At 37.4% G+C, this 17,435-nt stretch overlaps 1 protein-coding gene and 1 pseudogene across 1 annotated transcript in view; one reads left to right on the top strand and one right to left on the bottom strand.

Moving 5' to 3' along the window:
• Cenpk (centromere protein K) overlaps positions 1-17,435 on the top strand; it is a 35,233-nt gene that overhangs the window by 1,404 nt on the left and 16,394 nt on the right. Inside the window, exons 2-5 of the mRNA XM_059276143.1 lie at positions 542-692; positions 2,564-2,620; positions 5,014-5,086; positions 12,447-12,493. Coding sequence (XP_059132126.1) covers positions 576-692; positions 2,564-2,620; positions 5,014-5,086; positions 12,447-12,493 — 294 coding nt within the window. The 5' untranslated portion in view covers positions 542-575. The remainder of the gene's footprint in view (positions 1-541; positions 693-2,563; positions 2,621-5,013; positions 5,087-12,446; positions 12,494-17,435) is intronic.
• LOC131921442 (large ribosomal subunit protein eL39-like) lies at positions 8,948-9,100 on the bottom strand (annotated as a pseudogene).

Below are 17,435 nucleotides of genomic sequence, written 5' to 3'. Positions count from 1 at the left end.
CATGGGCTGTATCTGCTCTTAAATTTCAAATTCCTTCTCTCTATCCTTACTCACAACTGATTACTACAGTTACCATTTCACTTAGTAGGTAGAAGTAATCCAAACAGGACTTCCACCAGCTCTTGCCAAAACATCTACTCACCTACCTGTTTCTTGCACTCTTACTATTCTACTGACCATCCTATTCCAGTGGAAGAACCTTATCTTATTTATCAGTCCTTCAGTTGGTGGACACCTAGTTGACTCCATGTCTGGGCTATTGTGAATAGTGCTGTAGGAAACAAGAGACTGTAGATAGATATCTTTTCCATAATGGCTTTATTTGTTTGGATATATGTTTAGTAGTGGAATTTCTGGATCCTGTGGTAGTTCTGTTTCTAGTTTTTGCTGTTACAGCCATATCATATTCTTTTCTATAATGGCTATACTAAAATATTCCCTCCAACATTAGTGTGCTCATGTTTCTCAAAGGATTTTTGTCTGTTAGTCACTGCTACATTCGGCAAATGGTTGCTAAATGCATGTATCCTTTTTACTTTAGTTTTTCCACTAAGGTGAAGAAAACTATAAAGGATATGTCAGAGAATCAACTAGAACTAGATCCAGATATTACTACAGACATGCAAGTTGGTATAGATCCCGAGGAAGAACTTATTAAGCAATGTGAAGAAATGTGGAAAGACATGGAAGAAGTAAGTATCAACAAATAAAAGTGATATGTGAGTGAATATAAGATTTACATAATAAGGGCTGGAGAGATGGCTCAGAGGTTAAGAGCGCTGCTTGCTCTTCCAAAGGTCCTGAGTTCAATTCCCAGCAACCACATGGTGGCTCACAACCATCTGTAATGAGATCTGGCGCCCTCTTCTGGCCTGCAGGGATATGTGCATCAGAACACTGTATACATAATAAATAAATAAATCTTTAAAAAAAAAAAAAAAAAAAAAAGATTTACATAATAAACTTAGGAAACTAACAGTTTCCCATATTATTTTATAAATTATATATATATATATACACACACACACACACACACATATATATATATATAAAATGTGTAAAAACTAAAAGCATTCTCTTAAGAAACTTTATATTAGACAGGAAAAAAGTGATGGTAGTTCTGCCTCTCAAGGAGATTTTTTTTTCTTATAGACACAATAGTCATTTATAATATTGTATATAATGTACCATTAACAGTATTGTGGTGGTGACGCACGCCTTTAATCCTGCATTTGAGAGGCAGAGGCCAGCCTGGTCTACAAAGCAGCCAGGATTGTCACACAGAAAAACCCTGTCTTGAAAACCATAAAAAAAAAAAAAAAAGGAATGAATTCAAAAGGTTTTAAGGAGGTTAGAAACAAAAGGACACAGAAGTTAATGAATGTAAGATTAGAGGGAATCATAAATTATTTTAATACCTGTTTTGGGCCAGTAGAATATAGAAATAATATATAATTAAGGATTATGAGTGAAACATGAATACAAATGTTGAGCTTGAAATTATGTATATTTATTTTTGTTTTAATGAACTAGAGACACTTGATATGCTATGTTATTTTGGTAAAATTTCTCTTTAGCATACCACAGTAATGATTTAAATCAGATACATGTAGTACTTAAGTAAAGTGTCAGAGCAGGAGTGATGAATGAATTTTTTATGTTTATAGCATCCTGTTCTTTCAGTAAACTGTCAGCAAGAAAGACGAATGGAGTATTTAAAAAAATCATTTGGCAAAATCTTTGGTACTGTATATCATTAATGTACTTACTAGATATTTTTATAATTATTTTTTGTTATTTTTCTCTAGAAACTTGGGTTTAATTATATTACTGCAACCAGAAATGCGGACAAATAAGACTTGAGTTACTCATATTTTTACCTATCAAATACAGTTATTAACATTATTGGATGTTTTTAAAGTCTGGCATACAATGTCTCTTGGAGGCTTATTTTCTTATGTTCATCTTTTTTTTTTTTTTTTTGAGACAGGGTTTCTCTGTGTAGCTTTGGTGCCTTTCCTGAATCTCGCTCTGTAGCCTAGGCTGGCCTCCAACTCACAGAGATCCACCTGCCTCTGCCTCCCGAGTGCTGGGATAAAGGCGTGCGCCACTACTGCCTGGCTTTTCTTATGTTCTTAATTACTTATTTTGTTATTATTCTATAGTACTTTCTCTCTTGTTCTCTTACCTCCCATTTTTTTTCTCCTTACATTTTTTTGTAACTTACAATTCATGCTAGCTACTGGATGTTTTATTTCTTTATTCTAGTAGTCACTGTCCTGTGGAGGGTGAGGGGGATGGAACCAAAGGCTCTGTGTAGATGCTCTACCACTGCGCTACACGTATGACTCTTCCTTTTTCCTTCTTATATATTCACTTTGCAACTAATTTGACTGCCTTCCTCATTTTCTTAGGTGGAAATTTAAATAGATTTTGTATCACATATTTATAAGTTTTTTTTAGAAGAGTGTTTTATGGGGTTAGTATAAAAAGGGAGGAGAAGGGAATTGTCTATGGATTATAATTATGTCATTTTTTTCTTTTTTTACTTTTTTAAATCAAGTGTCAGAATAAATTATTACTCACTGGAACTGAGACACTCACTAAATCAAATGCTCAGGTATGGACTTATATTCTGTTCTAGAAAATAGGTAAGCAAAATTTGTTATTTTTGAAAAAAAAGTTCATTTTTATATTTATTCCAATAAACAACTTTGTTAATACCTATATTCTTTTTTAACTAAAAATTATTTTGTGTGTGTATGTGTGTATACATGCATATGATGGGGGTGGGGGGCCATGTGTGCCACAGCGTGTGTGTGTGTGTGTGTGTGTGTGTGTGTGTGTGTGGCGGAGGGAGTCAGAGAACAACTTTGTCCAGTCAGTTCTCTTCTTCCACCTTTACTAGGTTTCAGGGATTGAATTGAAGTTGCCAGGTTTGTGCAACAAGCCCTTTTAGCTGCTGAGCCATCTCACTGACTCTAATACATGTATCCTGAAACAGTTGGAGAACTCTTCTATTTAAAATAAAAACCAAAGCCAAGAACTACCTATATATTGTCTCCAAGAAACACACTTATCCAGCAAAGATTCCCCAAAACTTAGTATCAAAGGATGGAAAAAACACCAGGAAACAGAAAATGTAAACAAACAGGCCTAGCTATCTTTATATCTGGCAAAAAACCTTTCAAACCAGAAGTAATTAGAAGAGATTTTTAAAAAGGGACACAACATGTTAATAAAAGGAGCAATTCCTCAGGAAAATACAATTATAAACTTTGATGCACCAAAGTTTGGAACTCCCGGTGTCATTTTTGTGTCCATAAAAATGTTTTAGAGTCTGTACATATACAGTGTACAGTGTACTGTAAAAGTTTTAACAATATACCATTTTTAAAATTCATTATGTGTTAACTAACCTGTCTTTTTTTCTTGGGAAAATATGGTTCCTTTATTGTAGAAATTGAAACCTTACTAAATATGAATCACTGGACACTAGACCTACAAAGGAATGGAGTGGTTTTCTCCTAGTACACCAAGCACTGACTTTGTTAGGAGTGTTTGTATACCTGTAACAAGTACTATCCTAAGTTACAAATAGCCGAAGAATATAGTTTGTGGTTTCCTGTTGTGCAACTGGTCCTCAAGATCATTTGTAAGTTTTATGATTCTCCAAGAGGACTCATAGGACTTAGTCTATAGTCTACTGTGGCTAAGATTTGTTATGGTGAAAGGATGCAGAGTCAGATCAGCAAAGGGAAAAGGTGTGGGTAAAGTTGAGAGGGAATGAGATTATGAACTTTTTCAGGAGTTGTCTCACAATAGATTCACTTAACACTTTCTTAAATTAGACTATCAACTTGTGATGTAAAGCATTGATTAACATTGGAGAAACCTGGTGTCCAAAATTTTTAGTGCAAACTGGTGATGTAGTCATTGTTTACCTGGAAGATGTCAAAATGCCAGAAGATAAAGCAGGTGTTCAACATAAACCGTACCCTGCTTGAATCGTTTTGGCACTGAAAGCCACTCTTAAAGAGTTAGGCATTTGGAAACCATCTTGAAATCATTCCAAGATCACAAATCCAAGTCAAGGGCTGATGCTATGAGCAGGCCTTTTAAGAAGTAGCAGTTCCTAATTTGCTTTGATACCTCATTTCTGCATGTATAGTTCCTTCATACTGTTAGCACTCAAGCTCAGTTTTCTGTGTTTTGTTGGTTTTTAAAGGCAGAGAGGGTCTCATGCAGCCTGCTCTGGCTTGAAATTGCTATGTTGCTAAGGCTGGTCTTGAACTGAATCTCTGAGTGCTTATATGCAAGCTTATGTCACTACCTGGCTTAATCCCCTTTCTGAAGCAAAAAGTTAGATAATTTTATGGAGAAAAGTTTTATATTTTATTACTTTCACAGTATTACTGTTGTTTTATTATTAGAAAGTGTTGTTTAATTTTATAGCAGGATCAAATTTGTCATTATCACACCAAAAACACACTTAATCATAATTTGTTTCAGGATAAGGTATATATATTTTGCAAACTACTGATATATTTTAAAAAATGTTTTTTACATGTGGCTCATTTCTTTTTACAGTACAATTAAAAGCAGTTACAATATTTTGAAAGATCACAAAGAGGAAATGAACATATTTAAGGAAAACTGGACTGAAAATTCTGGCAAGACATAACATCCTGTTTTCATTTCTTTTGTGGGGGAGGATGTCTTGCTATGTTATCATCTTTTTGTGTTTTTTTAAGATATATTTAGGAAGTAAATGTAATGTGTTTAGGTACTTTTAGTTTTAGTTGTAAAGCAGAATTCTTTATTTTCAATAGCATACTGTATCATTGCTGTGAAAGCCATTTAGGAGCTATAGTTAGTATGGTAGTAGAATCTTTTTGGTGATGCTATTTTGATAACCACTTATTTTAGAACTAGTATTACAGTGTTGATTTTATTTTCATCAATATTCTACAGGAAATACCTTGAAATCTCTTTTTTTTTTTCCTCTTATAGCTCTCATTACTTATTATGCAAGTGAAATGTTTGACTGCTGAACTTGGTCATTGGAACAAAAGAACACCTGAAAGTAAGATTCTTATTTTTAGGTTCATATTGTTGTAGACAAATTAATGGCATATTAAATTAATGACGTCGCCGGGTGGTAGTAGTACATGCCTTTAATCCCTGCAGAGGCAGGCGGATCTCTGTGAGTCTGAGGCCAAGCTGGTCTACAGAGCGTGTTCCTGGACAGCCAAGACTGTTATATAGAGAAACCTTGTCTCAGAAAACCAAAAAAATAAAAAAAATTAAAAAAAAATTTTTAAAGACCTCAAGAATGACAAGATCCATTTGTCCTTGAAATTGCCCACAGTCATTGATACTAGGTATCACACATTTTTCTTTCCTTTCTACATGGACTATGAAGACCTTATTGTAGTTATTATTTTAGTAAAAAACATTGCCTTGAACTGAGTAGAAATCGTGAACTGTTAATGAATAAGACTTGCACAGTGGAAAAATTCCTTTCTATGCTTTTTAGAATAGGGAACATGTAGTTTTTATGCTATTTCTTGACTTGTCCAATGGGAGCCAAATATATTTTTCCCTATTTTTAAAGACTAGAAGGTGGCTTAAATGTTATAGTTGTAATACTCAACTAGTAGATTTTATTTTTGTTGTTGTTGTTTGTTTGTATTATTACTATAAAAGTCTAAGCTTCCTGTGCTGTGTATTTTTGTATCTGGTTATCTCTCTCTCTCTAGAGAGATATATATATATATCTCTCTAGAGAGAGAGAGAGAGATCTGTTTTTTTCCCACATCTATCTTCTTTTTCTTCTTCCTTCATTACTCTTCCTTTGACTCCCCCTACCACAACCACTTTCAGTTTTAGCCTCCCTTGTCTATTTTATTCTTTGTGTCAGTTTTGGGGATTTTCCAGGTAGTAGTGCTAGGCTGCCTTCTTTTCTAGTATCATCTGTATCCTTGGTTTTATTACTTTAGTCATGCCAATTCTGTAATTGTTCTACATTCTCATTACTGCTTGTTAGCCTCTACTTTTAGCACTTCAGGTAGGAATAAAGAGTGTACAGTTGTAATTTTAAAATTTGTTTTAAAGTGTATACATTTTTCCTTCTTAGCAGTATTTCCTTCTTGAGCATCTCTTAGGCAGCTATTAAAAATGAAGGTATTCTTTAAAGAAATGTACTCAGTTGTTCTTTTGTTGGTTTTTGGCTGTGTAAACATAGCCTAAAGCTAGCCTAGCACTTAAGGTGCTTGTGCCTCAGCCTCCCATGTACTAGGATTGCTGGTATGTACACTATCATACTTTATTCAATTATTATCCTACATGCTATACCAGCATTATATTGTAAGCTTCTGTGTGTTATATTAATGACTGCTTAATTAGTTTACTAAGGCTGTGACAAAGGATCTTACAGAGTATATTGAGATATGTAGCTTAAACATTGGAAATTTATTTTGTCATAATTCTGGATTCTAGTAGTCTATATTAATTATTTTATTGTTGTTATAATATACCTGACAAAAGCTGCTTGAGAAAGGAAGGCTTCATTTTGCCTTAAAGTTCTGGGGATGTAGAAAATCATGGCAGGGAAGGTAAGGAGATAGGAACAAGGATTGGCTGGTCACTTTTTGTACAGTTATAAAGCAGAGAGAGATGTATGCTTATGTTCAGCTTGCTTTCTGTTTTAATTCATCTGGGACCCTAGTCCATGGAATAGTAATGAACACATTTAGAGTGGGTCTTCCCGTTTCCATTAACCTAATATAGAAAAATATGTCATAATTGTGCCCAGAGGTTTATTTCCATGAGATTCTAAATCCTATAAAGTTGGCAATAAAGTAACCTAGAAAATGCCCTTGAAGTTCTGATCTAAAATTAGACATACCTATTGCCTGATGGCAATGCTGAGGTACATGCAACAGATCAATGCTCAAATCATGAGCCTTGGTGCAGAGAAAAAGAGACCAGGGTGCCACAGTCTCCTTCGAAGTCATGCTACTAATGATCTAAAGATTGTCCGCAAGGTCCCATCTGCTCAAGGATCATAGTACCTCTCAATTAGATCGTCCTGGGGACCAAGCCTTTAACATATAGACCTTTGGGAAACATTTATTTTAACTATAGCAGTCATCTTCTGTTGTCTTCATATGAGCTTCCCTGTGCCTCTTTCTGTCTTAATCTCATTGGATTAAGGCTCACTCTATGATAGCATGTTAATTAGGTACTAGTAAAGTCACATTTTGAGGTTTTAGGTATTAGACTTTAAACATGAATTTGGGGTTAGGAACATATTCTAGTCCATAATAGCTTCAAACTAGACTCTGCAACATTGGATTTAAATATCCTTATACCTCTTAGATCTTATCTAAAATATCCAATTCATGGCTGGGCAGTGGTGGTGCATGCCTTTAATCCTAGCACTCAGGAGGCAGAACCAGATGGATCTCTGTGAGTTCGAGGCCAGCCTGGTCTACAGAGCAGAGATCTAGTACAGGCACCAAAACTACATAGAGAAACCCTGTCTCAAATAAAACAAAACAAGACAAAACAAAATATTCGATTCATGGTATCTCCAGTTCATATTTGATGAGTTGTATATACATTTTAGATTTTGCCTAGATTCTTCTTCATGTTTCAAACATAGCCAGTTACTAAATACTGAGCTCAGCTGTCTAATGGGTGATGGTGCTCTGTATGCTGTGAATGTGTTGCCTTATTGGTTGATAAATAAAACGCTGATTGGCCAGTAGCCAGGCAGGAAGTATAGGCAAGATAAGCAGACAGGGAGAATTCTGGAAAGAGGAAGGCTGAGTGAGGAGACGCCAGCCCACTGTCCAGGGAACAGCATGTAATGGCACACAGGTAAAGCCACCATGGAAAACGTGCAACATATAGGTTAACAGAAATGGGCTGAGTTTAAGTGTAAGAGCTAGTCAGTAGTTAGCCTAAGCTAATGGCCGAGTAGTTTTAATTAATATAAGCCTCTGTGTGTTTGGTTTGAGCAGCTGTGGACCAGCAGGACACAGGAAAACTTTCAGCTACAGCTGTCACTTCAATCATTAGTCCATTAGGTCAATATGACTGATGAACTTTTTGTTAGTCTCTTAACAATGATTTTTTTCATCATTGAAACTTTTAAACTTACAAATTAAGAGACCACTAGTTGAATAAACCTTAGTAGACTTAAAGGCCAGCTTCAAACTGTTATTAAATTTTTTTTAAAGTTTTGGATTTTTTTTCAGTTGTATAAAAGAACATAATTTACTTATTTCAATTTTTGTAGGTCAAGAGTCTGAGCATATTTATAATCTTAAAATTCCTATAGGTCATGAATCAACACAGCTTAGCTCTGTCCTCTGTTTAATGGTCTCAAGGTTAAATTAATAGATTCTGACTGAAGACTAAGAAGCTTAAATCTACTTCAAAGCTTTTCTCAAGTTGTGAGGATGATGTATTTTCTTGTACTTGTAAAAAATCATGGTAGCTTCACTTCAATGTGTGTTGTGTGTGTGTGTTGGGGGAGCATACACATGTGTGGTTGGGTACATTTGTGTGCAAATGAATGTAGAGGTCACTGGACAACCTTGGATGTTGTTCCTTGGATATTGTCCACTTTTCTTTTTTTGAGGCAAAGTTTCTCACTGGCTTAGAACTCACCAAGTAGACTAGGCTGGCTGACTAGTGGGCCCTAGGGATTTATTCCAGTCTCCCTGGCACTGGGATACAATCCCATACCACCATGCTCAGATTTTTTCATGGGTTCTGGGGATCAAACTCATGTCCTAATGCTTGCCAGGCAATTACTTCACCAGCTGGGCTATCTTTCCAACCCTTATTCCGTGCTTTTGAACTCCTTCTTGATGGTAGGCTTGATGGAAGACTGATTTAGTATAAACAGTCATACCATGGTGTGTGTGAATTCTTACAGATTCAGCTTGGTTCTCTGGTGTCTTTTCTTGGAGTTGTACCTGATTTTGTTACAAATTTTCATCTGAATCCACTGGAGAATGGGATAATTTTGCTTTTGTTTCTTGACCAAGAATCACTTGATTCTGTAAGTCTTATGAGAAGACATGGGAAAAAAAAACAATTAGGTATATGAGCTTACTGTTTTTGTTTCAAGTACTTCAATAATTCTTTTTATGGTTGATAGTAACAAATTTTGTAAATTTGTTCTTGTCTGCGAGGATCCTTCTTTCTTTCTTTCTTTCTTTCTTTCTTTCTTTCTTTCTTTCTTTCTTTCTTTCTTTCTATCTTTCTTTTGAAGTCATAAGTTGTACTTTTATTTCTTTTTTTAATTAAGAAAAATTTTTTTATTCATTTTTATATATCAAAGATCCCCCTCTTCCCTCCTCCTGCTCCTCCAGCCTCCCCATTCCCAACCCACCCCCTATTCCCTCCTACAAAAAGGTAAGGCCTGTCATGGGGAGGTACATTTAGTAGAGGCAGGTAGGTCCAAGCCCCTCTCGCTGCCTCAAGGCTGTGTGAGGTGTCCCATCATAGAAGTGGGCTCCAAAAGGCCTGCTCATGCACCAGGGTTGGATTCTGATCCTACTGCCGGGGGGCCCCTTAAGCAGTTCATGCTACACAACTGTCTCACTATGCAGAGGGCCTAGTCCAGTCCTGTGGATGCTTCATAGCTGTTGATCTAAAGTTCATGAGTTCTCACTAGTTTGGTTTGGTTGTCTCTGTAGTTTTTCCCATCATGATCTTGATGCCCCTTGCTCATAGATTCCCTCTTCTCTCTCTTCGACTGGACTCCTGGAGCTCATCCTGATGTTTGGCTGTGGATCTCTGCATCTGCTTCCATCAGTTACTGGAGAAAGGCTCTATGATGACAGTTAGTATATTCACCAGTCTAATCACTGGGATAAGCCAGTTCAGGCACCCTCTCCACTATTGCTAGTAGTCTAAGCTGGAGTCATCCTTGGGGATTCCTGGGAACTTCCCCTAGCATCCGGTTTCTCCCTATCCCCATGATGTCTCCCTCTATCATGGTATCTCTTTCATTGCTCTCCTACTCCATCTCTGTTGCCACTCGACCATCACATTCCCTTATGTTCTCATCCCCCATGCCCTACCCTTCATTGCCCACCCCACATCCCCAGTTTACTCATGGAGATCTCATCCATTTCCCCTTCCCAGAGTGATCCATTCATCCATCTTTTTAACCATTTTCTCCTTTACTGAAGTTCCAGCAACATGATGTTGTATCTTACAGTTACAGTCCTATAGATCTCCCTAAAGTTCTGTTTTCTAAATGTTTAATTATGGCAAAATACACATAAAATTTATTCTGTCACATAAGTATAGTAATAAGTATATATTCACATTGTAAACAGTCTCCAAAACTCTTTGTGTTGCATTTGTTGAAATAGGTTAGTACTTGTGTTAGCCAGCTGTTACTGGAAAAAAAAAAATGTCTGGAATAAACAATTTTAAATAGCCGAAGTTTATTTGGCTTGTGATTTCAGAAGTTTCAGTCCATGGTTGGTTGACTCTATTGCTTTTGCACCTGTGGCGAGGGAGAACTTGGTGACTGCACAAGTTGAAGGGAATTGTGTGACATGAATTTTAAATGGTCTTATTAATTAAAAAAAAAAAAACTCAGTGCAAGCTATTGGGGTAAATTCTGAAAGATCAGAGAGACAGAACAAGCCACAGCTAACCTCACCTCGACAACTCCTCATCGGATCCTGTTTCCTCAAATCTTCAGACGGAAAGCTTCTTAGTCCTCACCCAGATGGATCTCAGCTGAACTGCTGCTAAAAGCCTCAAAGCTTAAAAGCTTCTAGTTCCTGGTCCTCATGCCTTATATACCTTTCTGCTTTCTTTCTTTTTTTTTTTTTTTCTGGTTTTTCGAGACAGGGTTTCTCTGTGTAGCTTTGCTCCTTTCCTGGAACTCACTTGGTAGCCCAGGCTGGCCTCGAACTCACAGAGATCTGCCTGCCTCTGCCTCCCAAATGCTGGGATTAAAGGCGTGCGCCACCCCCCCCCCCCCCCCCCCCCCCGGCACCTTTCTGCTTTCTACTATCACTTCCTGGAATTAAAGGCGTTTGTCTTTCCCAAGCAAGACATCAGGTCTCAAGTGCTGGGATTAAAGGTGTGTGTGCCACTATGCCTGGCTCTGTTCTCCAGTATAGCTTTGAACTCACAGAGATCTGGATAGATGTCTGCCTCCAGAATGTTAGGATTAAAGGCATGTGCTACCACTGCCTAACCTCTATGTTTAATATAGTGGCTGTTCTGTTCTATGACCCCCAGATAAGTTTCTTGGGGTGCACAATATATCAACCACAAAATTGCTTAACTCATGGTAGCCAGGCTTTAGAAAAAAGGTGCCAGGTTCCAGTGCCTCAGGGGCACCTCTCTAGTGACCTAATAGCTCCTTTCTACTGTGTTCTACCTCAGAAAGTTCCTCTTAGCTCTAGTCAGTGTCAACGTTTGGCACCCAAGCATTCAGTGCATGGATCTTTATTATATACACCTATCCAAACCATACAAGTGTCACTCTAGAATTACCTGTAACCAATTCTAAAATTGGCTTTTAAAGTACATATAGGACGGCTTTTTTTAAGAAGGCTTTCAAAAATAGTAGACAAGTTTTAGTAATATATCATTGGATAATTTCAAATAGTACTTGATTAAAAAAGCAAAAATTTTGGATAAGTATTGAATAGTTTATTAATTTCTCTATGGGAAATTAAATGTTTGTTTCTCCTGTTTGGCAAAAATTCTAAGTATATAATTTGCTGTATATAATTCATTGATTATACATGCATTTTTAGAAAGAAGTCTGATATGGTCTAAAAAGTTTTAACTACACTTCATTCTGTATAATTCCATTTCTGGGAATATGCTCCTTGAAATTAAAAGCACTATTACATAAAGACATAAAAAGATGTCTAGTACAATATTAGTACTCAGTTTTGGAAATTACCACTACATTATGATACACATACATATATAATAAATATGCAGTTATTAAATGATGAATTATTTCTATACCATGGGAGTTCTGCTGAGTGAAAACAATGCTAATATATCTGAATATGAATATATGCTATTATAATACCAACAATGACAATAAACCTTTTGTGTTTGTGTCTATATATATGTACATATACATATAGATACAGAGAAAAATACCTTAGAAGTCCATTATTAAGCATCATTAAGCATGCTTTTAAGGCCTCAGGAAGGAAAAGAAGTAAAAGCAAAATTCATAGATATCAAATTCATCCAGTGTTATATGCTTGGGGTTATACATGCAAAGATGTTAACCTAGAAGTCACAAAAATTAATAAATTTTGCAAAAATTTGGTAATATGTAAGTGGAATGGAAAAGAATTATCTCAGGAAAGCCAAAAATTCAAATTCTTAAGAATTAACTAAGTTCATGATTTGTTTTATTTTTGTAGTAACTCCCCTGACTGAAGATGTTTTGGTAACATTAGGAAAAGAAGAGGTGAGTCATTTATGATTGTAGTATTACTAAATAATTTATAATTAGAACTGTATCAGTTCAGTTTATGACATAAGAATTAGGCTGACCCACCCCAAAAACACATTAAAATTTACATGTTTTATTGAACTTAATATTTTAAAGATTTGAATTTCCTTTATTTTTACTGTTTGCATATGTAGTTCTGGTGTGAGTGTGAGAGTATGTGCATGTGGAGGTCAGAGGTCAACCTTGGTTGTTGTCCTCAACTTTGACCTTGTTTGAGACAGGATTTCCTTTTTGCCACTGGATGTGCCAGTTTTGCTAGCTCAGTAGCTTCTGAGGACTCCTGTCTCCACCTGCCATTTTACCATAGGCATGCTGGGATTATAGACTACGCTTTGGAGCTTTCTCCCCACCAGAAATCAGTTCTTTGGCAGATTCTGCAGCAGATGATTCTATAGCAGGTGTCAGCTTGATGTCCTCTAATTCAGTTCAAAATTCAGTTTCGTGGAACTGTGTCTCACAAAGATGACGGTCCCAGAAGTAAGTTTTCTATTGTATGTCTGACCAGTTGACTGTGAATCAGTTTGCTTGTCTCCCTCTTCAGGTGTAAGTAACTGTCTAGAGAGACTAGAAAATTTTCAGAGAAACATGCTTACTTGTCATAAAAGGCATCACACAAAAAATACAGATGAATAGCCAAATGAAAGAGATGTATAGATTAAGGTGTATAGGAAAGGATATGGAACTTCTGTGTTCTGAGTGTGCTCCCCAAGCCCCCGCCCCTCATGCATTTAGCTGTTTAGAAGCTCCTTGTACCCAATCCTTTTGGTTTTATACAGAAACTTTTTTATGTAGGCATAATTGACCAAATAATTGGTCATTGATTAACTTAACTTTCAGCTCTTCTTCCCTTTCCAAAAATGTGAGGCTAGAGCCTAAAGTCCCAATCACTTGATCATGCCTTGGTCTTTTCTAGTGTCTAGCCCTTATCCTAAAGCTGTCTAGGTTCTACTTGTCATCCAGTAGTATAAAAAAGGTACTTAGTGTATTGGACATTCCTAGTGTGTTAGGAATGGTATGCCAGGAAAGAAGGGTTAAGACCAATATATAATTTGGCATGGTGGCTTATACTTGTTGTAGCTAGAGTTTTCCTGTCTGGCCCACAGTCAGGACAAATCTCTCTCACCTGCCAGTCCCACAGCCGCTCAGACCCGACCAAGTAAACACAGAGACTTATATTGGTTACAAACTGTATGGCCGTGGCAGGCTTCTTACTAACTGTTCTTACAGCTTAAATTAATCCATTTCTATAAATCTATACCTTGCCACGTGGCTCGTGGCTTACTGGCATCTTCACATGCTATTTGTCATCGTGGCGGCTGGCAGTGTCTCTCTGCCTCAGCCTTCCACTTCCCAGCTTTATTCTCCTCCTTATCCCGCCTATACTTCCTGCCTGGCCACTGGCCAATCAGTGATTTATTTATTGACCAATCAGCAACACACTTGACATACAGACCATCCCACAGCAACTTGTTGTTGGGAAATTGAGGCAGGAGAATTGCCCAGGGTTCATAGTTAGTTTTGGGCCAGTCTGGGTTACCTGTATCAAAATATGGAGGGGGGAAAGACTAAAATATATATTTTATAGCGTAGTGTTACATAGTAAAGAAAAGGTTGTCTTATTAACAAGAAACAAGGACAGTGTTCAGGGTCCTAGTGTTTTGTTAGAAAATAGAACGTGTGAGCAATGAAGCTGTGAAGCAATGAAGTACATTTCTAAACAAAGTATAGGTGTGTCTTAGCATTCTTCGGCTGTTCTTTGTAAAATGGAAGACTAGAGAAATGACTTAAAGATAGAATTACTAATCAAATAGGAAACAAATTTAGAGGTTTGAAAAACTCAGCCTATCTGTATTATCAAGATTGAGAGAGTGTGTTCACACAGGTATGACATAATGGGGTGGCAAAGGTCCAAAGCTTTGGATGTTTGGTTAGCTGGGGGAACAGACAGAGCCATGAGATCTGCCATGGCTGGGGAGAACTAAGGGAACCCAGGACTTTGCCTGCCAGTCTCAGTGCTTCCAGACTGCCTGGCAATGAACCTCTCTGCTAGAGGCAGAAGTTGAGTGAGCCACTGGACTTGGACTCAGGGCTCTCAGTCTTTGCCTCAGAGCAACACAGCATATGTGAGATGGAGGCAGCTCCTGAGGCCAAACAGTTGCTGTCTATTGGCACCAAGCTCTTAAGTTTCACAATAAAGCTTAAGTGCTGGGGCTTACTGCCGCTTTCCATGCTTGAGCCCCTGCTGCCTAAACTTTTCAATATGTCCACTCTGATCTCCTTTTCTACAGATGCTTTTATGGCCATTTCATTTCCTAGACAGACACTCCAACAGGGTATTTGTTGTTTCCGTGAGTGCCTAGTTGTAGCAGTATGGGGAAAGACAAAATGGATATTCTCTCTAGGTGTGGCCTGTGACTTAGGAGTCACTGTCATACCACTTCCACCTTGCTCTCCTGCTCCCGTCAGCTGAACTTAAAGTTTGTGAGAACCGGGCTTATTCTTTGACTACGATTGCCAGTCTGCTGTCACCAGAGCTGTGTGGCTTGTGGTTTGGGCTTAGATTTCCCTTCCTTTCAGTCAGTGTGCACCTTGAGCCCTTAGCAGAGTTAGAGCTGGAGAGGCCTGTCTTACTGTTCTCTGCATAGCCTTTTTGCTTCTACATGCTTCTCAACTCTTCTATCATCTCTTTTGTGATAGCTGTTGTTCTTCTGTTCTTTAGACTATGTTTTAAATATCTCGCCTCTTCTCATTCCCAGAGTCTCAGAAGAGTAGTGATTCTCTGCATATCCACAAAGGGATGTATTCCAGACCACCACTGGATAACTGAAATGTAGTGGGCAAGAACGAGCAAAATAAAAACAAAATGATGTGTATAGTAGTTTATCATAGATGTGTTAAACTAGAAAGAGGAAAATTCCTTCCATAGCAGTTTCTGAAGAGTTTTTTTTTGTGATGCTAGAGAGCAAACCTAGGGAGGGCTCTGTTCATGTTAGACAGGAGCTCTACCAGTGAGCTCCATCTTAGCCTTAGTCTTTTATTTTAAAGAGAGAGATTAATAGTGACTTCTGTCATGCCTTCTGAATTCATTGCAGTGGATTTCTTTTTCTTTTAGTCTATTGAAACAGTGACTTAGTGTTTCTCAAAGAGCTAGCTTTGGGCTTTATTGAGTTCCCTTGATCCTCCTTACCTCCTCATCTCTGGTCCTTTCTCCCTCCTCACATTGCATTAATTTTTGTTCCTTATCATTATCCCTTTAGCTTATTATGAGGTTTATTTATTTATTTTTTTAAATTTATGATAGAAAACTAGACCAGTAATTTGAGAGTGTTCCTTTATTTCTAACAAGGTTTTAGAGCTATGTTATTATCTGAATGTTCCAAAAAAACAAGTTTTTTTAAGGGTTTGTTTATGTATTTTATGTATGAGTTTGTTGTCTGCAGGTATACCTGCACACGGAAAGAAGGCGTCAGATCCCATTATAGAGGCTATAAGCCACCATAGTTGAGCCCAGGACTGAATAGAGCCCAGGACTTCTAGAAGAATGGAACAGTCAGTACTCTTAACCACTGTGCCATCTTTCCTGCTCCTAGAAATTTTAATGTTGTATTTTTGTTTTTAAGCCATAGTAACTTATGATTGAAGTTATAATTTCTCAATTTCCCATTTATTGCTTGTCTCATAGATTATTTAGAGATTTTTTTTTAGTGTCTCTATATTTGTAGTTTCCTATTTCTCTGTGTTAATTTCTAGTTTAATTCTATTGTTAGATTGTACTTAATATAGTATTGTGATATTGATTGATCTCATTGATACAGTGATACAATGTCTACTCTTATTTTTCTTTTTTTTAATCCTACTTTATTGCACGAATCCTAAATGGTCTTTTTTTTTTTTTTTTTTGGTTTTTCGAGACAGGGTTTCTCTGTGTAGCTTTGCGCCTTTCCTGGGACTCACTTGGTAGCCCAAGCTGGCCTTGAACTCACAGAGATCCGCCTGGCTCTGCCTCCCGAGTGCTGGGATTAAAGGCGTGCGCCACCACCGCCCGGCTCTAAATGGTCTTATAATAAAAACCCGGAATCAGATATTGGGGTAGATGCTGAAAGATCAGAGAGACAAGGGAGCAAGCCACTAGAGAAACTTCTCAACACTACCGAATCATCAGGCCTAAAGGGAGGCAAGATCCTGTCTCCGTGAATCCTCAAACTGAATGCCTCTGAGTCCTCAGCTGAAAGGGCTTGAGTTCCTGTCTCCTCACATCTTATATGCCTTTCTCCACTCAGCCATTTTACTTCCTATCTCAAACTTCCTAGTGCTAGGATTAAAGGCATGTGTGCTTCCTAAATACTGGTAGCAAAAGCAGAGCTCTCAAGTGATGGGATTAAAGGTGTGTAACATTACTTCCTGGCCCTGTTTCTTTTAGAATGGATTAATCTCCTATAGTCTAGGGTGGCCTTGAACTCAGAGATCCAGACAGATCTCTGCCTCCTAGGATTAAAGATGTGTCCCACCACTGCCTGACTTCTATGTTTAACTCTGTAGCTGGCTCTCTCCTCTGATCTCCAGGCAAGCTTTATTTCTTAAGTTTACAAATATCACCACATTATTCTCTGTAGTCTTATTTTCCTCCTTTCTTGATTTAGTTCGGCTTTTTAAAAAAGATTTATTATGTATATAGTATTCTGCCTGCATGTATGCCTGAATGCCAGAAGAGGGCACCAGATCTCATCATAGATGGTTGTGAACCATCATGTGGTTGCTGGGAGTTGAACTCAGGACCTCTGGAAGAGCAGTCAGTGCTCTTAACCTCTGAATCATCTCTCCAGCCTCCTGCATTTTTTTTAAAAAGCCATTTCATTGCAATATTGGATTACTGGTTATTTCTATTCCTTTCCTTAAT

Source organism: Peromyscus eremicus, chromosome 11 (assembly GCF_949786415.1).
Source record: "Peromyscus eremicus chromosome 11, PerEre_H2_v1, whole genome shotgun sequence".
In the NCBI taxonomy this organism is placed as follows: domain Eukaryota; kingdom Metazoa; phylum Chordata; class Mammalia; order Rodentia; family Cricetidae; genus Peromyscus; species Peromyscus eremicus.
This window is presented reverse-complemented; position numbering and strand designations above follow the sequence as displayed.